This window comes from Gopherus flavomarginatus, chromosome 10 (assembly GCF_025201925.1).
Source record: "Gopherus flavomarginatus isolate rGopFla2 chromosome 10, rGopFla2.mat.asm, whole genome shotgun sequence".
Classification (NCBI taxonomy): Eukaryota; Metazoa; Chordata; order Testudines; family Testudinidae; genus Gopherus; species Gopherus flavomarginatus.
Genome location: NC_066626.1, coordinates 64,567,746 through 64,592,097, shown reverse-complemented (window position 1 = coordinate 64,592,097; position 24,352 = coordinate 64,567,746). Strand labels below are relative to the sequence as shown.

Here is a 24,352-nt window from a genome sequence, read left to right as displayed (position 1 = left end):
TTGGAGGAGGTCCAGAACCAACTTCATCAAGTGCTGGACATTCTCCAACCTTGGGGACTGGCATGTGTAGCTCTGCCTGTTCAGACCATCATGCAACCCGCACAAACAGTGTGGCACAAGTCGGCATCCTGTGCTCTTATGCCCAGGAGGGTGATATACAGGTACTTTGTGCTGGCTAACAGGGCTGACTTTGTTTTCCCTCCCTTTGTTTTCCCTGGTAGTGCATGTGGCCACAGAACACTCACTCCAGCACTTCTCTACCTCCATTCCTCCGGATAAGGCAGTGAAGCATCTGGACCTCATGGGCCACAAACTGTACTCCTCTGTGTCCCTGCAGTTCCACATCTCTTAACTACCAGGTTCTGCCAGTGAAGTATGATTTTAATAATTATGCCAAACTGGCGGTATTCTTGGAGGACATCCCACAAGACAAACATAAGCAGTTTCTGCCCTGCTGGCCTGATGTGCCTGATGGCCAAGTTTGGCCTCTACGCCATGGTAGGTGCAGCAGACACATCCTCCTGCTCCCTGGCCAGGGGAGTGGTGGTGATGTGGGAAGCATGGCCCCAATCGTCTGGGTTTCCCAGGGAGTCCAATCCACCATCCAGGACCTCCCCTTCAATGAGGACAAGTTGTTATCCACTAAAATGGATGATGATCTACGCTCCCTAGAAGACTTGAGGATGACCCTCCGGTCCCTCGGGATTTACACTCTGGCCCCCCACCACTGGCAATCTCTGCAACCTATGCAATCCTACCCACCGTACAAACCCACACCGACTGTTGACACCCCCGATCCCAGCGCTCACAACCATCGGCTACTGCCACACCTTGGCACCAACAGAAGGCCCAATATGACACATCCCTGGCAGATGTCCCCTGGCACAAGAACTGCAGTGCAGCAACATGGTGCTCCATCTACACTTTCACAGCGCACTATGCCATCAACCAGTGGGCAGCCATGGGATGTGCCATCCTGGAGCAGGCTTTACTCATCACGTCCTTGCATCCACTTCCAAGCTGGTCACTGCTCCATACTCATCCGTATTTGGAATACAGATAGGGACCATCACTCAAAGAAGAGGAGGGAGGTTACTTACCTGTAACTGGAGGTTCTTTGAGATGTGTGGTCCCTATTTCTATACCAGTACCTGCTCACCATCACCTCTGCCGTGGACTGCCTAATCAGTGGTAAGAGGCTGACTGAGGACGCGTTGTCCCGCACGGCCTCTTATAACCTGGCCTGGAGCACGTGGCAACGTAAGGTGCCTGTGCATGTCAACAGACACTGCTGCTGAAAACTTTCATCTCCAGCGCATGGCATGCATGCACACTCATGTTTGGAATACAAATTGGGACCATACATCTTGAAAAACCTCCAGTTACAGATAAGTGACCTCCTCTTGCTGTTACCTAACCCACTTTTCATCTATTTTGACGAGTACTATATAATACTGCAAAAACCTATAACAGTACTCAGAGACCCGAGTTGTGATGTCAATTTCTAAGTGTCCGTTTCCCAGTGTTCTTCCACTGATTAGTAACATCACATTCAAACTTGCTCAGATAAGTAGTATTTGTATTTAAAAAACAAATGTAAAGTGGTGAACACAAGAAATTGCATGATGCCTGCAAGTTGTCATCTTGCCTTCCATCTGGCTCCACTGTATGTTTTATCCATTAGTTATATTAAATAGTTTAGTTTGTCATGGCTATGTGAACACATGTGGTGATCTTTTTCTGCTGCGGATTCCTGGCCCTGCTCCTCAAAGGACCTTTCTTCTATGCCACAGAATTGTTTCCATTTCAGGAAAGTAAAGCCTGTGTGCATTCATGCAGTTACCCCTCATGCTTAATTTTTTTAGCATGCATTCCATCATTCTGGATTAAAACAGATGCAAAACTAATCTGTAGCCTTGTTGCCCATCAATGTATCTAGGTGCCAAAGTGGTAAAATGTCTGCTAGCATCAAATTGAATTGTTAGTAGTGTGGTGACAATAGAGCCTTATTTTGCATGCTTGGGAACTAACCATGAAAAGTAGGTCACGTTGTTTTCAGTAATGAATGTTACAAGCAGGTGCAAGAGAACCAGGCAGAGAAATTGAATTAGTCCAAGCAAAAAAGGCCTCCTTGATAAGGCTCAAGGACTATGTTGAGGTTGGATTTTATAAATAAGAAAATGTAGGAACAAAGTTGCCTATGCTTTTGAAACAGTCTCCCACAGTATTCTTGCCAGCAAGTTAAAAAAGTATGGGCTGGATGAATGGACTATAAAATGGATAGAAAGCTGGCTAGATTATTGGGCTCAACGGGTAGTGATCAATGACTCAATGTCTAGTTGGCAGCCGGTATCAAGCGGAGTACCCCAGGGGTTGGTCCTGGGGCCGGTTTTGTTCAACATCTTTATTAATGATCTGGATGATGGGATGGATTGCACCCTCAGCAGGTTCTCAGATGACACTAAGATGGGGGGAGAGGTAGATACACTGGAGGGTAGGGATAGGGTCCAGAGTGACCTAGACAAATTAGAGGATTGGGCCAAAAGAAATCTGTTGAGGTTCAACAAGGACAAATGCAGAGTCCTGCACTTAGAACAAAAAAATCCTATGCAATGCTACAGACTTGGGACCGATTGTCTAAGCAGCAGTTCTGCAGAAAAGAACCTGGGGATTACAGTGGATGAGAAGCTGGACATGAGTCAGCAATGTGCCCAGGGTCGGCTCTAGGCACCAGTGTCCCGGCACTTCTCAAGGGGCGGGATTCCAGCCCTTTGGGGCGGCACCTTTGCTTTGGCGGCGGCACTCCAGCCTTTTTTTTTTTTTTTTTTTGCTTTGGCAGCAGCAAAAAACCAAGAGCCAGTCCTGAGTGTGCCCTTGTTGCCAAGAAGGCAAATAGCATATTGGGCTGCATTAGTAGGAGTATTGCCAGCAGATTGAGAAAAGTGATTATTCTCCTCTATTCAGCACTGGTGAGGCCACATCTGGAGTATTGTCCAGTTTTGGGTCTCCCACTACAAAAAAGATGTGGACAAATTGGAGAGAGTCCAGCAGAAGGCAACAAAAATGATCAGGAGAGGAGAGGCTGAGGGAACTGGGCTTGTTTAGTCTGCAAAAGAGAAGAGTGAGGGGGATTTGATAGCAGCCTTCAACTGCCTGAAGGAGGATTCCAAAGAGGATGGAGCTAGGCTTTTCTCAGTGGTGGCTGATGACAGAACAAGAAGCAATGGTCTCAAGCTGCAGTGGGGAAGGTCTAGGTTGGATATTAGCAAAAACTATTTCACTAGGAGGGTGGTGAAGCACTGGAATGGGTTACCTAGGGAGGTAGTGGAATCTCCATCCTTAGAGGTTTTTAAGGCCCAGCTTGACAAAGCTCTGTCTGGGATGATATTAGTTGGTGTTGGTCCTGCTTTGAGCAGGACATTGGACTAGATGACCTACTGAGGTCTCGTCCAATCTTAATCTTCTATGATTCTATGCCAAGGTTGGCCTTATGGAAGTGAATGTAATTGGTGAATGAAATGAGGAAGAGATGAACTATGGTGCACACTTTCCACCCCGACATCCCTTTTGGGGATTCTTAAAAGGAGACTTTGGAAACAAAATTGTCATCTCACCTTCCCTGGCCCCAGCACAGAAGGAGCAGACCAGACCGGAGGATTTTCTTTCCTGGGGGAAGTCATCGGGCCTTGCTCTTGTTTAAGGAACTTTGCACTTCACCTGTGAGTCCCAAAAGTCATCATGACATCCAGTCCTCAGCCCAACAGTGGGGATACCTGATGTCAGTGCTGCAGAGGCTCTGTTCAGATGCATGTAAGATCCTGCTCTGTCTCCCTTCCTTTCATGTGTTGCTTTCTGCCTTCTCCCTCCTTTCCACTGAATCCTGAAATCAACTGTATTGCGTGCATCAGCCCAGTGAGATGAGACAGGCCATCCAGCCATGCTCTGTTTGAGGAGAACAGTGTCAACCAGATGATATTCCTGACCAAAATGTGAGCCAGAGTCCAGAGCAACTGGTGTTGTGGCCGACTTGCAAGCCTAAAGCATCCATTCATGACTGACCAGCTGCCCAGTTTTCCAAGAACATCAACAAAAGCTGTTTCCCCCACCTTGTGTCTGTGTGTTTGTAAAAAAACAGGAAAAGTGAATGCCCTGAACACATGAGGGCTGGGAGTAAAATTAACCCTTTCCTTTTCATCAAAGAAGGGTTGTTGGTAAGACTGATATTTTGCCTCCAAAAGGAGAGAGGCTTTAATACGTTTTGATTGTTATTCATAATTACTCAGTTTCAGCTTTTCCTTGTTTTGATTTCTATTTCTTTGTTCCTAGGTCAGTAAACTTCCAACTTGAGAAGTTTGGGTGTTTGCCAGGAAACCATGCAAATCAGAAAAATCCTGAACCTTTGTAAAACTGTTTCAGTATTGGACAGTGAAAGAGTTTTATTAAATCTTTAACTCCTTTGACACTTGAGATCAATAGAACGGTGTACACTGCTCATCCCTTGATCTGGCTAGATTGGAGAATGATTTTAACTCTTTTACACCTCATCCCCTAACTGTTTAGCTGTTTACATTATGGGAAGGCTTTTGTGAAATGGTGTGTTTTCAGACAGGATGTGATGTCAGTTAGACAGGCAGAGGTGCAACCACATAAGAAAAAATGTGCGCAAGGTGGGACCTGGAGTGGAAATACACATCTTGCTGCTTTACTGAAAATGATACAGAGGGCAGGGGTAGGACAGATCTTTGCACCCTCTTGCACCAGTGGTTTCATCTATAGGCCTGGTTTCAGTAAGATCTTATCCAGCCTAGTGTGGATCCCTCCACCAAGTCCCCGCTCCCAAAAGCCTCACTCTGAATCTGACAGGGTCATCATCGATATGGGTCAGGACTGAAGAGTTGACTCTGAGCTCCATCAATTCTCCTCCATGGGAGGACATTGCAATTCAGGCTGAGTTGTCCAAGTGCATTAAACCTCTAAGCCCATAATTGTTTTTCCTTATGTGGAATTCCTGATCTTGCTAATTTGGTTAACCTTTGAGTTAAACAGGTTTTGTATTAAAATTTTGGGGCGAGGGATGTCAATATGCTACTGAAAATCATGTGCTAATTGCACTGGTTTAAACAGGCATAGTATGGCAGGCACTGTAGAGGCCGCATACGTATAGGCATGAACTGCACCTCCTGTTGTTTGTCCTACAGAGGCCTCAAATCCTGCTGAACTGTATGCTGTCTTTCTGTGAAAAAACAGGGATTCGCTCACTACTGGATACTGATTCAAAGCAGTTGCTGCAACAGGTAAAAATTAAAAATTATTGAGCTGCTGACGCAATGTTCTGGAGAAGGGAGAGTTTGCACGCTCCAGCCTGGGCTAGGAGTTGGTTGCTTGCGATGCTCTGACAATACTGGTGTTGCTCTGTTCCCATCACTGAGATGCTTGGAGAGAGGCACAGTCCAGCTTCAGCCCACTGCCTGCCATTCCTGCATTTCAGCAGACGGCACATCTGTGCCAGAGAATCCTCGTGCTAAACAGAAATACACCAATGCAGTAAAAAGGGTTTCTGCAGACCCTGTGGGGAAAGAGTTTCTGCAGACTTCGGGGCTCCTCCTAGTAGCAGCCATTATTGATTGTGGTATTAATAAGTAATGCTTCATATTGTCAAAGCAATACCAGTACAAATGCTCACAGCATCCCCTTGAATCATCCCCATTCTACAGATGGGAGAAACTGAAATGTGTGAATTGTTCAGAGTCACACGTGGTGGGATTTGATTCAACCCCCCGGGAGCAGGGCAGTGAAAATGGCCTCTCTGTGTCTTTAGGGGCAGCTGAGACAGAGGCAGGGAGGTCACCTACCAACACCCTTTCTTGGGATAGGCAGCTTCAATTTCTAGTTTGGGCTCCATAGAAATCCCAAAGGCAGAGGCTACCAAGGAGATGAGGTAATTCAGGGAGCCCTACTCCTATCCTTTCCTTTGCCAGCCCTGCAGAGCCCAGTGTGCTCTGAGGTTCCCAGACTGGCTGACTTGAGCAAAAGGTAAAGGCTGTTTCTACTTCTGTGCCCACCAAATACACACTCATGATGCTATCGAGACTCATGATATCTGGTGTTTTGCTAAAAGCCTCCGTTCCTGGAGTCATGTGATTGTGAGAGCCCGGCTTTCATTGTTTTTGTTTTTGTTCTCATTTAAGTGTCCAGTCCTCATGGTTGAGGAGAAAAACTTGAAGTCTCATGGCTTTTGGAGCCTGACTCATGATTTCTGGAGGCATCTGCCGGTAGGGCTTGCAGTGGGGTTCTGATGACAGAATCAAGTCAGTGTTTGCACTGGCTTATCTGGCTGATAGCAAGGTGCTCATGCACTAGGCTCTTGGCTGTTGTCAGTACTAGTGCGCTATCTCCCTACTGACCCACTGTGTAATCCAGTTTAACTCAGGCTTGTGTGTGACACATAAATGGCACTGACCCAGTAAATGCAGTTCTTGTACTTGCTACCTATTTTCAATTGGCCTGGTGTATACAACAGCTTGTTCTGGTGAGGCAAAGGGTTAAACACTTTCAATATAGACTTAAATCAATGAATAGCATCCTTCTGATGTGGGAAACTTTTAATGCTATAACGCGTGTGCCTTTTAAGAAGCAAGATCACAAAACAATTATACTGATTCGGAAAGCAGTGTCATTATTCCTGGGGGGAAAAAGCATTTTCTATTTACTTGCTAAACAGATTTAGAAAAGTGTTAGGCCTTCATCAGAGTAGTTACTTAAAACCTACCTTCCGGGGGCTCTGTGGACTTAATGTCTTTGGTTGGTCTCTCAAGTCAGTTATGTCTGTGTTTGTCCATCCCTAACCTGGTGGTGTACTGTGTGCCCCCCGATCAGTAGGTGGCCAGCTCCCAGAGAGGATGCAGCGTTGAGCAGAGCAAGTGGCAGCACCTTGTGTTTGAAGTTCAAGAAATAGCAAGTTTGTTTCCCAATCAATACACTATCATAGGAGACTTGAAAACTGAAAGTGAAGTCATCCCTTGGGAGAGGTGCTGGACTGATAGCCTAGGGAGCGGGCGTCTATGGCAGGACAAGCTTCCGCACTTGGCCTGTTGTCTCTCAACACTTACTAGGAGGTCCATCCTCATTCATTACTTGGCTCCTCTGCTGGTACTGCCAACAAGGAGGCCAAATGTAATAGTGCTTTTTATTCCATGGGCATTAGGGATTGGACTGGATGATATTAGCTGTGGACCCAGGCTGAAATGTGCATCTAGAGTCTGTTATGGTTTATATATGGGGGTTTTGCTTCAAACCGGTTTCTAGAACAGAATGTTTTGTAGGGAACATCCTAGACTTGTGACTTACACACAGATAAGCATGCTGCTTCCTTTCATGCCATTGTTGAATAGAGGACAATGGGAGATGGGAATGTGGGTGGGCAAATGAACACAGGATGTTAGTGCACTTTTCCTAGCTGGAAAGCTGGGTTCAAAAATCTAACTTTAGGTAAAAATGGAAGTGAATGTAATTTGTGATTCAGTTTCTCTGTCATTAAAAAAGAGAATAGCTGGGCGGTAGTGCTTACCTACCTCACAGGCCTGCCTAAGGGTATGTCTGCACAGCAATTAAACACCTGCAGCTGGTCTGGGTCAGATGATTGGAGTTTGGGCTGCAGGGCCATAAAACTGCAGTGTAGACATTTTGGGCTTTGGCACGAGCCTGGCTCTGGGACACTGCAACTGGGACAAAAAGGCCTACTGATAGAACTCATGGACTTAAACAAGAAAAGTGTAAAGCACCGGAAATCAATTAACCAAAATAGGTGCGTGAAAAATTAGGTCCAATTCATGGACAAAAATGAGATTTATTCCATGCTGCCCTCCCTTTTTGGGTCCCTAAAGAGACTTTGGAGAGAAAAATTGGCTACTAGAGCAAGCTTGAGCTTTACCATTGTAGCTGCCACTCCCATCATCTCCTGGGACCCCAGCCCTTCATCCTAATCCTGAGAGATGTTCTGACCAGACTGGGCCAAAGAGAGAGGGACTCAGATGACACCATCACCTCCACTGCCTGAAATCCGAACACCAGGTGGGATGCTGAAGCTTTTTCTCTCCCCGCCCCCCCCAATCCAATTACACCTTCTCCTTGCCTAGCTTATTCCTTCTTTTTCCTATCCCTCTCCTTGCTCTTTCTGGGTAATGAGAGTCTGGCTTAGCCAACCAAGATTGCATATTTTGCAACAGTGCTGTAAACCTAGAAGAAACTAAATGCAGTGCCCTGAACAGCCCACTGCTGACGTAAGTTTACCATGTCTCAGAGTAGCTGATAAGACCATGTACCATGCCTGTGTTTTTTCCAGCAGTAAGGTTGCAAGTGAAAGTCAACACCAGAGACAGAAGCTGCATTTTCTAACTTTGGGTTCTTTTCTTGCCCCCTCTTTACTCCGACTTGTTTAGTCTTTTAGGAAACAGGATTGAACTTTAACAGCAGCAGCAACAACAGCTGCAGCCCATCTCTACTAACTCCTCCTCCTTTCCCCAAAAGGACAGTTATTACCATCTTGAAGAGACTGTCCGACAGGGTTCCCCACCCCCCAAAAAACTCTCTCTTGCTAAAGGGAACAAGGGATGTTGAAAGGAAAAGTCTTGTTTTGTACTTTACATTTTAAATTATTTAATTGTTTTTCTTCTTGTCTGTATCTCTAATAAAAGGTTCGAATGATTTTTAAAGGTGCATTTGTCATGGTAATGAGCAGGCTGTATATCAGACCATGAATGTTGTTTAAAGCTGTCTGATGTTGGACAGTGACTTTGTTATGTTAACACCTTTGATTCTTTGGGCCCTTTATTCCATCTAAATTAATACAATATTGGGTATTGCAGAACTGCTGCCTAGGATGGCAAAATTTGCAGTCTCTGTTCAAGAGAATCAGTATCATACCCAGAATATCAACTATTAAGGTGTATTTGCAATGTGCACTATGGCAGATTTTACCATGGGCCAGTCTGCACTTACTGCTATAGCCAATGCTCTGAGATCCTTTTTTGTACGAACACCGACGTTTCTCTCTCTGACACACTTGTGTGCGCACACATTTCCGTAGAATCACTTTGAACTAGGGCCATTTTATATTAACAACTTACTCCAGCAGCTATGATCAACAAAAGAAATCTGGCCAATATAATTCAACTTCAGCATTAAGGGTGAGATTTTTCAAATGCACTTAAATGACTGAGGAGCATAAGTCCCATGGAAGTCAATGGTACTTGTGCTCCCGAATTACTTAGTCTCTTTTGAAAATCCTGCCTTCTATTAACTTCTCTGGAAACAGGCTCAGGCTCTCCGTTTTTTGTTTCCTGGATTCCAATCAAATGTTGATTATGTAACTTTTCTAAGATCCAGATAACAGATGTGTAATGAACAAAACAAAATAACACTGATGATTTTGCTAGCTGTTTTACTAGCATGGGGTTTTTTTTGTACATTAAATAAGCAATTATCTCTTTCACTGCTGCAACATGTCATAAAAATTACCCTTTAAGATGAAATTCAATCTCTCACAGAAGAATACACACAAACTGTGATAGGTTTAGCTTCACTTCTGAATACTAGACTGTCTCTCCATTGCTACTCTTGGCTTTTTCCTCTTAAAGATTAAAATATCATCACAAATGGGTTTTGGTTTTTGTTTTGTTTTGGGGGTGGGGTTGTATTTACATGCCAATGAATGACTGGCTCCTGGATGATCACAGATGGCCTTTCAAGCACCTATGACAATTCAAAATCTGCTGGAATTAGTTTAATTTAAACAATGCTAAATAGGAATTAATTACACTTTCTTGAGGGGTCAGTCACAGATCATGTTTGTGAACTACATAGCCAAGGACATAATCCTGTTTGTATCTACATATATCTTTTTATCAGAAGCATTTTGAAGTTCTAATTCAGAGACCTCTCAGTTGTTCACCTTTTAACTTCTCTTCTTTCACAACAGCACGTTTCCAGTCGTATGCTCCTGTTTACATCAAGTACTAGGCAATGCTGACAAGCAAAACAACTTTCAAGGTAGTCCTTGACTGAAAAGGTTTATTTTCTTCAGTGCATCCAAATGTTAGTGACTTCCATACAAGGAGCAGTGACATTAGAAGCTAGGAAGTGGCTAACCCTTCTCTTGCTCTAGCACCTTCCCCTGAAGTATCTGGTACTGGCCATTGTTGGAGTCAGGAAACAACTAGATGGACCTCAGGTCTGATCCACTAGGGCCATTCCTATGAAAAGTAGTGAGGCTGAAGAGAGCAGAGCACTGATGTCACTGAAGAGGCAGAAAAGGACTCTGCTAGCCATGACGAGTTCTCCCGCTACATTCAGTCTGTGGTTCCACTGAAGAATATTTATGGGTAGGGCACTTAAATCATCTGCTCTTCTCAATCAGCATCTGCTCCATCAATATCTACAAGGAGCTCCAAGTTACCAAAGAAAAAGGATGATGGAACAATAAGCGGGACTAAGCAAAAGCTTGATGAATGACTTCATTTAGTTTGTGCTTTGGAAAATAGTTTCTGGCACTACCCAAAATTAATGCATTATTAAACGCTCTGCCTTATGCCAAGTGAGGCTTTTATTCTTGGCATATGTAGAGATCATCAAGGGCAAGGCAGTGTTTTGCTAAGCTTTTGTTAAAGTAATAAGTAAAAGTAACTGTTAGTTTTAATACTCGGTAATGATTATAACTGGGTACAGATATCTAAGAATGTTGGACAATAGGGGCAAACTGCATGGGAAAGGAAAACTAGGGTATGTCATGAAATAAAGGAATGCGGAGATTTTCCTGACTCTGGAAACAGACTATGGTGTGTGTGAGGGGCGTGTATATATACATGGTTAGCAGTAAGTTAGTATTTTTGGCACAGAATATGCTGAATCTGCATCCTTGCATTAGACAAATTAATCAGTAAATGCATCCTAACACTGGGTAACTGTTAATGGACCACAGTACAAATTTGCATTGCTGTTTTAAGAAAAAAAATCCAACCTATGGCAAATCCACTGCAATAGGCTACTGCTTTTGTGGAGGTTTGTCCTATACTTTGTTACCTGGTGCTTACTTTAACGATTGTGCTCCTATCTCCCTGTGATGCTGAAAAGTGCTGTATGTACTGCTGAATGGCCTGTAATGATCTTTAATATTACCAGTGGCAGTATGGATATTACTATTACTACTCAGCACTGAAAAAAACTTTGTTTACAAAGCACTGTACAGACTTGAACTAACCCAAATTAAGTACAAAAGACCTAAATGCTAGGGAATGAAAATCCAATTCACAGTGAAAGATGCATTTTTCCACCCCATGTTTCCTCCATACAGAACAATTGGGGGAAACAGAAGACTGTAAACCACTCCTGTAGTAGCAGAGCAATATGAATTGGGTATAGCAGTCTTCACTTCCTAATGAAGAACTATGGGGTTTTGTGCTGTTTAGCAGCACGTCCCATCCCAGAGGGAAGGGGTGAACTGATTAATTTATTTTCAGTTGTGTGTGTGTACAGATCCATCTAAATCCTAAGATTGTAACTATGAAAGGGGCAAGAGTAGAATGCCAGGGCTCTTGCTACTCCCAGTAACAACTTACAGATTTCCTAGGAAAGCATGGCCAGAGGCTACATTACTTGTCTGTATCTGTCCCGTAAAGTAGGGGACATTTTGGTGGGGGGAAGTAGTGCATCTGCTAAAGATTGCTGAAAGTGGGCAAAGTAACAGGTGGCTGAGAGATGCTATGAAGGCCTCTGTGAAGATGGCCTTGTGCCCCCTTGCCAGAGATTCCCAAACTCTACATTTGTGGGCCTGCCCCCTCAGTGTTTTCTGGGGATGGGGGGGGCCAGGCCCCACTCTCCCCAAAGGAAGAATGCAGAAGAAACTGAGTGGAACCTCAGAAAAGCTTGACAGTGTTTAGGCTGATGGTGCATTGAGACCCACCCTGTCATGCTGACCACCAATTCTGTCTCATTGTTTCCTTGTACTCCCCCATCTGCCTGTCTGTCTATCCATCTGTTGTCTCTTAGAGTGTAAACGCTTTGGAATGGGGACTGTCTTTTTGTTGTGTGTGTTGTACATCTACCACCAGAGTATCCTGGTCCATGACCGAGGCTCCTCGGCACTACGGTAATACAGATCATAACCTTGTTGAGTATTTTGGGCTTTACTTGGGCATAGAATTATCACATAGTGGAACCATCAAGCTGTCTGTTTTTACTCAGTTGCAGTCCCCCTGAGTAAGGATATCAGAATTGGTCCAACAATTTGTAAGTTCTTTATGACTGGGAATCAAAGGTGCTATATAAACATAATGTATCAAAAAGCAATCTGTTATCAATTTCTCGACAATTTGATTGTAGGTCTGCTGTTGTATGTTCTCAACCAAATGAATGTAAATCTCCCTGCTTCCTGATGTATTATGCTGACCTCCATGATAGCATAGCTGCTTTTCTCACCCACCAGGGAACAAATGAAATGCCTCAACACTGATTCACTTCTTCACACAGTGAAGCCAACCTGAAATATACAAAGTAAGGAGGACATTGCAGTGACCAGAGAATCTAGTTTAATGGGCTGCTGTACAGGAAGACTTTGTTCTACGATACATTCTGGAAACAGCTGTCAAATGTTACTACTTACAGGTACTGTATAAAATAGATACGTTTTATTGTATACATCATGGTTCTTGGATATTATAAGTAGGATATTAAGAAATACATAGGAATGTGTGGTGAAGGATGAACAGTTTTTTGTTTTTTACAGAATAACCTAAATCTGAGTAGCTTTGTGTTTCACCGCAGTTCAAAGCCGTCACTGCCGTACCTTCATCAGGCAACACAGCAGCCACATAGTTACAAATACTGGTACATTTGTGTATGGTACAATAAAAGAGTGAGAATCACATTTCTCATACTGGTCCTTCTTGTGCTTCATTTTGGCTTTTATCTATACAGTAATACTCTTTGTGCTTATTTGGTCCATGCAAAGCAATGTACTGTGTGCATCAGTTGTTAAACAAAAATGAAATTCAAATTAGAAGAGGACTTGTATTTTAGATAATTTAGGATTAATAAAATAGTATGAAATTAAACTCTGATAATAGAAATGAGTGGGTCTTGTGCTGTTTTTTCTGTGAGGTCCATCCTCCTAACTTGAGACAAAAATCTTATTTACTTCAGTGCCTTTAAGCGATGGTTGTTAGCATCCATAATCTACATACAGTACCTTTGTTGAATTGTGAGCTGAAGTGGTTGGCAATGGCTGTAATTAAACGTTACAGCACAAATTTGGAAAGTTTGAGCCAACATTAAAAAAAAAAACCTGAAACTGGCACCTCTTATCTACAGACATCTATTATATCAATAAAAACAATTTCACTCTAGAACACAGAACACAGCAGCTGGTTTGGAATTGCAAATTATGTATGTTTTCTACCATCACGGGATTCAATAGCTTACTTGAAAGGAAAATGCTGCTGTTTTGCTGTGTTGTAAGCAGTGCACATATTTGCCTGTCATACAGAGAGATTTCCCGTTAAAATAAACTTTAAAAGAAAATATAACATGGGAAACAAACTGCATATTCAGTGAAATACCAGTGGCACCACTTGCCAAAACATATGATGCTGCAGTTTCACAGTCCGTAAAAAGGAGAGGGGATCTGTCTTCATTCAAACATTTCGTAATGACGTGTTTGCCTTACACGTGGGACCATATCAATAAGTAACCTGGAAATAAAAGCACAAGTGAGTTTAGGTCAAGCTATAAGGCGAAAGCACACAGTTAGGGGAGTTGTGTTAGGCACTCTCATGAAGGAAGGTTTATCTCTTCACTGCTGATCAGAGTGAAAGCAGGCCCAGAACCGGCCTTGCTCAACCTTTAAGAAGCTGTGGGGAGGCACAAGGGGTGGCGAGGTGGGTTCTCCCTCAGAAGCATTTGAAATATCAGGTTCACTTCTCTGTATTTTAGAAGATGTAAACACAAGGGGATAGGTTATGTCTTGAAGCCATAGCCCAGTGTGAAGGTGGAGGGGATGAGGAGCAGGATAGTGCTGCAGTGTGAGTCCCCTGGAGGAATTCTGGCTGAATCAGGGTTGGCTCTGCCAGCCTGGGAGAGGATGTATCCCCTTGCTGACACAAAGACTGCTTTGGAAAAAAATGTTATGGTGGAGGAGAATGGCAGAGACTGTACCCTTAGTGCAATCTGCTCATTGACCAGAACTCACAGCAAGACTTATTCCTCAGTGGCTTGAATGCCCAAGAAAGACATGGGAACTTGTTAGCACTTTCCCCCAGAAGTGAGAGTGACTGGGACCTGGCAAGGCAGTGCTGGTAAGCTGTACAGGTGGAATCTGCTTGGAGTGCTGACTGGCCATGGCAGATCCTGGCCATCCAAAGCAGTAGTGTGGGAGTCAAGGGATATACTTGAAAGATTCTGGGTTCTGTCTGTCATGTTTTCATTTTTCTACTGTAATGTTCCCGTCTCTCCTCTGCATTTGGCCAGAATATCCTGCCTCTGCTATAGAATGTAGATGCCAATGATTTTACAAGAGCACATTCCTTCATTTATAGGAGTGGCATTCCTAATTAAAATGTTAACTTTCCAAAGTGCATTATAAGATAAAAATCATAGGTCTGGGCACTAGCTCTCTGCAAGGGGAGTCCAATAAAATAGCTTCTATCATTTTTATTATTATTTTCCTACGAAATGGGGGGAAAAAACCCTAAAGACATATATCACCCTGAACACCTGCAGTGAAATCCTGGCCCCAAAGAAGTCAATGGCAAAACTCCCATTGATTTCATTGGGGCCAGGATTTCATCTCCAATTTTAGCGTCACCATTCAACAATCCCTTATCCCATTCACTAGTAGAAAAATTCTTTGGGTCTAGGCTGACGCATCACTTTCCAAGCCAATATACGGTGTCTTTTGTAGTGTTTGAGAGGGAGGCCAACATCCAGTGTATAATTTAAACTCAGCCTTTGCTATGGAGCAGCTCACCTCTCCCTATATTTCACAGAGGAAAAAGTGGGCTTAGAAATGTGCCATAAAAATATTTTAGAGGAATTCTGCCCCCAGAATTATGCGTCTGTTGTTCAAAGGTAAATATCCCAAAGCTAAAATTTTGTTGATTAAACCAAAAAAATACGTCCACATAAAAATAGTTTTTAGCTAAAACAAAGCAATACCAGGTGCACATCTCTGTATTTTAGAAGATGTAAACACAAGGGGCTAGGTTATGGTGACCCTAAAATTATAATATTTTTGGCTTCTCTGTAACATAAACTAGCTTTTGTTTTTTAAATCCCACTGCCACCACACTGTACACTGTGCTGACAGCTACCATACTACATTCCAGAGATTTATTACACCAAAGATACATAAACCTCTATCAGCTGACACTTATATCTGAAACACCAACAATCCTTTTGTTAAAGGTGTTGTACTGAATACCAAATACCTCTTAACAGAAGAGATGTGTTGAGTGAAACGTAATTGGTATATGAATAGGCTCCATTTTATTATATAACTATTCTGTTTTCATTGTAGGATTAATGGAATATTGTTTTGTTCTGGAAGAAATAACCATTCTTACTTTAATAATAAAAAAAAGAATATTCTGAGAACAAATAAACCTTAAACATGCCCAAGGGACTAGATGTTCAGGGGGATGGTACAAAGGTGGTTTTTTTTCCACCTTTCAGTGACTAGAAACTTTCTGTTCTCCCATAGAGTGCTATAGAAAGTACACCATAGCCCACCTAGAAATTAGCCTCTCTCCTCCTCCCATCTACTTGAGAAGACTAGGTTCCCGAAGAATTAATGAACAGCATTCTTCTCTTTGCTCTCAGACACTGTTGCCTTCAATAACTAACAGGATCTGTGGTAATGTGTTATGAGCTGCCATGCTGCAAGCTCCCACTGCAGTAGCTAGCAGCCAGAAATGTGCAGGTGTGCACACGCATTCCAGATGAAGAGAGAGACATTTTAAGTGAGGATTGTGCTCATCGTGTTCATTAACAGGCAAGACATTTAGCACTGTAGATCATGAATGAATGTGCTTGCTAATGCATTGCTGACAGAGCAAATTACAAAAATAAGTTTAACTCACTTGACTCCATAGGCAAGTATTGTAAGTCCCATTAAAATTCCTATACTGCCATCCAGGTACCAGACAGCAGCATTGTGCTTAAAAACTTCTGCACTTAGAAGGATGGAAAATCCCATTACTCCACCTACAAGAGAGTTGAAACCTGGAAGAGAAAAAATAACCCATACAAATCAAGGGAAGCACTCAATCTCTTAGCATCAGCTCAATTGCCTCAACTGTGAAGAGACTCTGTGGGGACAAAAGCCATTATACCTCACCTAGTAGCACAGAGGGCAGAGAGTCTCTGTGACTGTTGAGTAGAGGCCATTTAATGCTGTGCTGTGCTGAGAAAGGTGGCACAGGTCTCTAGCACATGCTCAGACACAGTTTACTATGAGGCTACGGGGAAAAAAATCAGAGTTGGAATGTTCAGTATCCACCCTTTATATCCTAGGACCTGCTGGTGCTTTTCATTTCCAGTATGAATGAGGTAACGTCCAATTCTTGCCTTTGTCTCTCTTGTTCAGTCATCAGCCACCACTTTACATTCCCCTTTCAGTTTCCATTCTAAATCCTATTCACTGAGTCTTTCCTTGAGCAGCTTTGCCACTTTCAGGATATCTGTCCAAGGGTCATTCTATCTGAAAAGTGACCTTTTCTTTTAATGGCCTCCTTACGGTTCTATATAGCTAGTTTCTCACCAGTGTCCAGATTACTACCTGAAAAATGAACATACACAATCTTCTTTCTAACTTCAAGACTTGCAAACTCAGTGTTTCAGGCTGGCATCTGTCTTTCATAATACCACGGATAAAGGTTCTGCAGGCCAAATAATACTCTGTCACTGTGTAGGCCTGTTGCTATCCATAGATGCCCTTAAAAATACACATACAATCTCAGTGTATTGTGTGCCTGTGTTAACTGGTAAGACATTAGTAAGTAACTTAAGAACACAACTCCATCTCACTCTCCCATAGTGTGTGCTGTATTTCTGTGACTTGAAGTAGAGTTGTCTGTGAATACACACTTGGAGCAGATCTGATGAATATGAAAGTGCCATTTTTACATCATAACGTCAGAGAACTGCACTTTAATATTTGTTTTTCTTTTGATCCATATATCCTGCTTTAATATATATTGGAGCTTCATCTTCTAGCTGAATACATTACTGGATGTAATAGCGTAAGCCTGCTCAGACTATTCCCCATACACTTCAAAAGACCTGCATACTTGTCACTCCCAGTCAGCTGTTTGCAGGCTTGATGATGTTCTTTTCAATCTAAATGTTTTACTTTTCTTTCTTTTAATTTATCAGGTTGGCCCTTCAAAGACATTTCCTCTTCTAGGGCATTTACTGTCGCTCCTTGACATCCTGCTTTTTAAAAGAAAAAGTCCTTCCTCTTGCTGCATATTTGCAGCCACCTTTTCCTCCCAAACTCACACTTCACTGTTTCACTCTTTCACAGTCGGTGGTTTGTTTTCTGCTGAACAATGACCTTCCACCACCAGTCCTCAAAAGCCATGTCCTCATTCTATAATTTCCCACTGTTGTTAACAAGGGTGTAGTTGCACTGGTGGTCAGAATGTCTGTATGGATCAGATGGTGGCATCTGCCTGCACTTTAGAGATCATTTTAGGCTTGCTTGGAGCAAGATTAGAAGACATATTGCTTTAAATGCTCTAGTATTAGGAATAGTGGGAAATTGTAGGGAAAATAATTTAGTTTAAACATAGCCAAAGATTCTAATTCTCTGCCTGCTACAGCTTTTAGCCTAGTTTCTACCTTTTATATTGCACTAACTGCTAGGACATCTGCATGCCTACAGACGATAGCATCTAATACTTCCTGTCTATGGCCCCCATCTGAGTGCCTCTGAATCTTTATTGTATTTATCCTCACATTACCCCTAAGGTAGGGAAGAACTATTGTCTCTATTTTATAAATGAGGAACTGAAGCACTGGGGTCCTGATTTTCAAAAGTCTTTCGGCCTGAGAGATTAAGGGCATGTCTGCACTGCCATTAAAAAAACCCAGAGCAACAAGTCTGAGCCTGGATCACCTGACTTGGGCGTGGCTGTGGGGCTAAAAATATCAGTGTAAACATTTGGGCTTGGCTGTAGCCTGGGCTCTGAAACCCAACCCATTCATGGGGTCTCACATCCTGGGCTGCAGTCTGAGCCCAAATGTATATACTGCAGTTTTATAGCTCTGTAGCCTGAACCCTGCGAGCCCTGAGTCAGCAACCTGGGCCAGCCGCATCTGTGCCGTGGGTCTTTTATTGCAGTGTAGTCAATACCCTAAGTGACCTGCCCAACATCACACAGGAATTCTCTGGCAGAGCTGTGAATTGACCTGGGTCTCAGGCTTGTCCCTAACTGCTGGGGCATCCTTTCTCCCCTTAATTTTTTGTTCTTTCTCCATGTTAATTTCCAAGGACATAAGGGAGCTCTGATTAAAATTCCATGGCAGGAGATAGCCTTCCATTTGGAAATGCTGCTTCACTCTCAATATTAAATAAACCCCAGTGCCTTGTATTTATCACCCAAAGGAACCTGAGCAGAGTGGTTGTTAAGCGATGTGCTCTTGTATAACCCACTGTTCCTAATAATAAATGCTGTACAATGACAAGTTTTTCATTTCAGGATCTCTAAGCACTTTCAAACCACTAACTGAACCCTCACAACACTCCTGTGACTGAGGTAAGTGTTATAATCCCCATTGTACATATCGATAAACTAATGCATAAAGGTATGACTTACTCAATGGTCACACAGCAAGTCTGTGACAGAACCAGGAACAGAACACATGAGGGCCCACCCCCGTTCTCCAAACACTAGACTATCCTGTTTCTCTTACTAATGGCCTTGCAATGGCAGACCAATGCTCTCAAAGAGAGGAGCTAGAATCGGGAAAGGTTTTAGCTTTTGAACAAAGGGTTTAATTGTTCTTTTTGAAGTTATCATTGCAGCCCTTTCCTGAGAAATGCAAGATTGTTCCCTACAATCCATTTTCTAGTGTTTTGTCCAACCTATCTTTGAGTCCCAAGCAATTCAGCTTTCACTTGTTCCTTCTGGGAGACTATGCCACAATCAAACACATCTCAGAGACAGTTTTTCTTAAACACTCACTCTCTAAATTTCATCCCATCGCTCCGCAGTCTACCATCCTACGTTCCATTCTGTCCTTGTTTACAACCTTCCAGTATGGGCAAACTGTTAGGCTAACAGAAGACTGAAGAGAACAAGACTACACATATTTAGCTCTTTAAGCTCTCCTAAATCAGTCCTGCCACATAATCATTTTTGTTTTTCTCTGAGCTCTCTCTTATTTGTCAGTGTCTTTCTGGTAATGTGCGGAGAGGGAGGTGATATGGAACAAGTTCTGAACTCCAATATTCCTGAGATCTGAGTTCTCAGTAGACTAGCATTTGGGCTAACTATTGTTTATTTGTGTTCACACTGATTTCAGTAAGACTGTGCTAGGTGAAAAGACTTCATTTCCTAGTTCTGAATGTTCAAAGGTGGGATTTTCAAAAACACTTAAGTGATTTAGGAGCACATGTCCCACTGACTTTCTCCTTTCTGTGTCAGATACTCTGAAGTCACTTAAGCACTTTTGAAAATGCCTCCCTTCATGTTTTTGAGAATGTGCTTGATAATGCTGACCAGATCTAGCTTACCAACACTTCGGGTCTGGACAGGAAGAAGCAAGCTGGAGAAAAATGAATGTTGGAGAACATCAGTGATTGTTCTTCATGACTGTAGCCCGTGCTGGCTTAGTAGGATTTACAGTATAAACCTGGAGCTAAGGAACTTTTAGGCCCCAGTTCTGCCCTGGGATCTGTAAGCCTCCAAATGAAAGTTGTATGGATATTTGAGGGGACAGCTGGCTCCTTGGAATGCAACTGTACTTCATAATTGGTCTGCTTTCTCAACCACAATGGCAAGGGCACTGGAAAAATTCACCTAAATGAAGGGAAATATAATTTGGACAATTCAACCCATGGCTATACCCAGAAAATATTCTCAAATAAGGGGCAGGTCTACACTACAGCTGGGATCAACGCTCTGAGATCGATCCACGAGCGGTTGATTTAGTGGGTCTAGTGAAGACCCACCAACTTGATGGCAGATCACTCTCCAGTTGACCCCTGTACTCTACCCCAATAAGAAAAGTAAGGTAAACTCATGGGAGCGTTTCTTCCATTAACCCTCCGCAGTGTAGACCTCATGGTAACTCAATCTAAGGTATGTCGACTCTAGCTATGTAAGTCACGTAGCTGGAGTTGCGTAGCGTAGGTCAACTTACTGCAGTAGTGTAGACATAGCCAAGGACATTTTTGCACAGAACTATATTGCTATGAACACTATAGAGTGTGCATGAAGTAAGAATTCTAATCTCAAACTCCCCTCTACTCACATCCTGACAGACTCATCCTACTGCAGAACACTGCTGCTCCGTGCTGAATATACAGCAAACAGAGAGCTGTGAAGGTGAATGCTCCAACCAGCTACGTGCCGTTCTGTGTGGCACGCAATATGCTCTGGTATGATGACTACAATTCTTGTGTCTGGTGGTTCAAGCTTTGTCATCTAACAGAAATACATGGAGAAGGACCTTGCTTCTCAGCATAAGGGAGAAATAATGATCCAGGGGCAGGATTCAAGGAACTAAAGATGTAAATAATTGAAACCACATGATAGAGAAAGAGTAGCCCTTCAACAGAGTGAAGATAGCACGTTAACACAGACAGGGGGTTTTGTTGCCTCCACAGGTTGTAGCCTGAGTTTGATTCTTGTATTACAGACAGTTAAGTACCTCTCTGAAGTACATTCAGTATTTAATGAAGAGACTCTTCTAAATCTTGAGAAGACCTCTGAAGTGTCCAATGATCAGCTGCCAGATCATGAAGGTTGTATTAAATACTTCCCTTGAAGCACATCACTAGTTCACAGCCTCTCCTACTAATACCTTAGGCATTTGAAAAGTCAGGCCTTGAGCAAATTAGCTTGTTAAACCTGTTGAGAAATGGATTTTTTTTTCATGTAAACCCTTCAACACAAAGTTTGCCATAGGAATGAAATCTCTCTAGGCTCAAAACAGAGTTACTTATATGACGGGTTAATCTGACAGCCCTCACATGGATTCTTTTGATATTGGCATCTGGCTAGTGAGGTCTGAAGCTATCTGTGACTACTGTATCTTAGGATTTCTATGACTCAGGCCTGGTCTACACTACGCGTTTAAACCAAATTTAGCAGTGTTAAACCAATTTAACCCTGCACCCGTCCACACGAGGAGGCCCTTTATATCGATATAAAGGGCTCTTTAAACTGGTTTCTGTACTCCTCCCCGACGAGAGGAGTAGCGCTGAAATTGGTATTACAATGTCGGATTAGGGTTAGTGTGGCTGCAAATTGACAGTATTGGCCTCCGGGTAGTATCCCACAGTGCACCATTGTGACCGCTCTGGAAAGCAATCTGAACTCGGATGCACTGGCCAGGTGGACAGGAAAAGCCCCGCGAACTTTTGAATTTCATTTCCTGTTTGCCCAGCGTGGAGTTCTGATCAGCACGGGTAGCGATGCTGTCCCAAATCCAAAAAGAGCTCCAGCATGGACCGTACGGGAGATACTGGATCTGATCACTGTATGGGGGGACAAATCTGTTCTATCAGAGCTCCGTTACAGAAGACGAAATGACAAAGCATTTGAAAAAATCTCCAGGCTATGATAGACAGAGGCCACATCACAGTGCTGTGACACACGCATAACGGAAAGCCAAAGAATCAAATGGACACTCATGGAGGGAGGGAGGGGGTACTGAGGACTCCATCTATCCCACAGTCCCCGCAGTCTCCAAAAAGCATTTGCATTCTTGGCTGAGCTCCCAATGCCTGAAGGGTCAAAAACATTTTCCCGGGTTTTTCAGGGTATATGTTGTCAATTTACACCCTTTCCCCCCCTAAAAGAAAAGGGGAAAAAAAAGTTTCTTGACTTTTTAAAATGTCATCCTTTGTCTACTGCATGCTGCTGGTGGACGGGGTGCTGCAGCGCTGAACACCAGCATCCCCTTCCCGGTGGCAGATGGTACAATATGACTGATATCCGTTTTCATCATCAGCCCGTGAGTGCTCCTGGCTGGCCTCGGTGAGGTCGGCCGGGGGCGCCTGGGTAAAAATGGGAATGACTCTCGGTCATCCCCGGCAGATGGTACAGAATGGCTGGTAACCGTCTTCATCATAGCAACTGGAGGCTGAGCTCTATCAGCTCCCCCGTTTCATGTCTAAAGAAAAGATTCTATACTGCCTGGACTATCATAGCAGCGGGAGGCTGGGCTCCTCTCCCTCGCCACCCTTTAATGTCCTGCCTGGACTATCATAACAGCTGGAGGCTTCCTCCCCCTCATTTTATCTCACTAAAAAGTCAGTGTTTCTTATTCCTGCATTCTTTATTACTTCATCACACAAATGGGGGGATAACTGATACAGTAGCCCAGGAGGGGTGTGGGAGGACAGAAGCAACAGGTGGGGTTGTTGCGGGGGCACCCTCTAGAATGGCATGCAGCTCATCATTTTTGTGAGATCTCTGAGGCTCTGACATGGAGCGGCTGTGCTCTCTGGTTCTCTCTAGTACACTTGCCCCATATTCTAGATAGGACTGACTCTATTTTTAGACAAAACAAAAAGAAGGGAATGACCCGGGGAGTCATTCCCATTTTTGTCCATGTGCCCCCAGCCAACCTCAGCAAGGCCAGCCAGGAGCGCCCATGACAGCAGCAGACGGTACAGAACGTCTGATAACCGTCATCTCATCACCAATTTACAATGGCAGACGGTGCAATAGGGATGGTAACTGTCTCTGCTACCTTGCAAAGGCAAATGAATGCTGCTCTGTAGCACTGCAGTACCGCGTCTGTCAGCAGCATCCAGTACACATACGGTGACAGTGACAAAAGGCAAAACGGACTCCATGGTTGCCATGCTATGGCGTCTGCCAGGGCAATCCAGGGAAAAAGGGCGCGAAATGATTGTCTGCTGTTGCTTTCACGCAGGAAGGATTGAATGACGATATTTACTCAGAATCACCCACGACACTGTTTTTGCATTGGGATCTCAACTCAGAATTCCAATGGGCGGGGGAGACTGCGGGAACTATGGGATAGCTACAGCATAGCTACCCACAGTGCAACGCTCCAGAAATCGACACTAGCCTCGGTACATGGACGCACACCGCCGAATTAATGTGCTTAGTGTGGCCGCGTGCACTCGACTTTATACAATCTGTTTTACAAAACTGGTTTATGTAAAATCGGAATAATCCCGTAGTGTAGACATACCCTCAGGTGCACAATACTGGATTGAGCCATTTGCAATATTTCATTGCACCTGTTGTGCTAGCATATTTACCGGAAGACATCTTTTCTTAATTATAACCCAAACTGAGAGGCAGCACAGGCCTGCCTTATTGCCAGTGCATGGATCTGATTCATGTGGGGTTCTCCACATCCTCAGAACGCCATATATCATTGCATCTTAGAATCACAGAAAACTTACACTCCTCTCACCGTATCAGAACTGGATGAAGTCCCACAAATACAGGTAGTATATATGGTATGAAAATGCAATGGAAAAAACTCCATTCTACCACCTGTACGGAGCACTCTCCCTACTGGCTGCTCAAAGTCAGAAAGCAATGCCTTGGCTCAATCTTGCTAGAAAGAGTTGACATGTCCCTCAGATAAATGCTCTGCCTAACATTATGAAAGACTGACAAGTCCAGCCTGTTCTCTGAGGGGAAAACCCAGCGTTTCTCACCAATGACTGCCATTCAGTCTCAACCTCTCCGTTCCCGGGCAAGATTATTGTGATACTGGCAGCAGAAGCACCAGATCACCACTGACCTCTGAGACAATATTCAGTCTAGCTTCAGGCCAGGCCATAGCACGGAAACAGTGCCAGTCACACTCCTTACCAGCAGCAAAAGAAAAATTGGTGAGGTAGGAGGAGAACCAGAAAGGAACAGAGAGAGAGACAAGCCAAAGGAAGACAGGATTTTTGAATATACCTTATTGCCTGGAGTCGGGGGAGGGACTTTGACAGCAGAGTAGGACAGAAGTCCAAATTGTGCAGCAGGTAGGGGGCCTCTGCCCCTTCAAATTCCCTTTGGTTCTTTGATTAGCTATCAGCTGGGCAAAGGGCGATGGGGCTAGTTGATTGGTGGTTGTGTGCCTCTCCTTGCCTACT

General features: G+C 43.6%; 1 protein-coding gene and 1 long non-coding RNA gene across 2 annotated transcripts in view; one reads left to right on the top strand and one right to left on the bottom strand.

Moving 5' to 3' along the window:
* The first annotated feature begins 5,208 nt into the window (after positions 1–5,208).
* On the top strand, positions 5,209–12,528 carry LOC127030095 (uncharacterized). Its single transcript, XR_007768288.1, has 4 exons — positions 5,209–5,294; positions 7,939–8,070; positions 9,977–10,047; positions 12,479–12,528. It is a non-coding gene; the product is annotated as an uncharacterized LOC127030095 (long non-coding RNA).
* A 36-nt stretch (positions 12,529–12,564) lies between these two features.
* TMEM163 (transmembrane protein 163) overlaps positions 12,565–24,352 on the bottom strand; it is a 169,356-nt gene continuing 157,568 nt past the window's right edge. Inside the window, exons 7-8 of the mRNA XM_050916038.1 lie at positions 16,128–16,269; positions 12,565–13,742 (exon numbers count right to left, since the gene is read on the bottom strand). Coding sequence (XP_050771995.1) covers positions 13,682–13,742; positions 16,128–16,269 — 203 coding nt within the window. The 3' untranslated portion in view covers positions 12,565–13,681. The remainder of the gene's footprint in view (positions 13,743–16,127; positions 16,270–24,352) is intronic.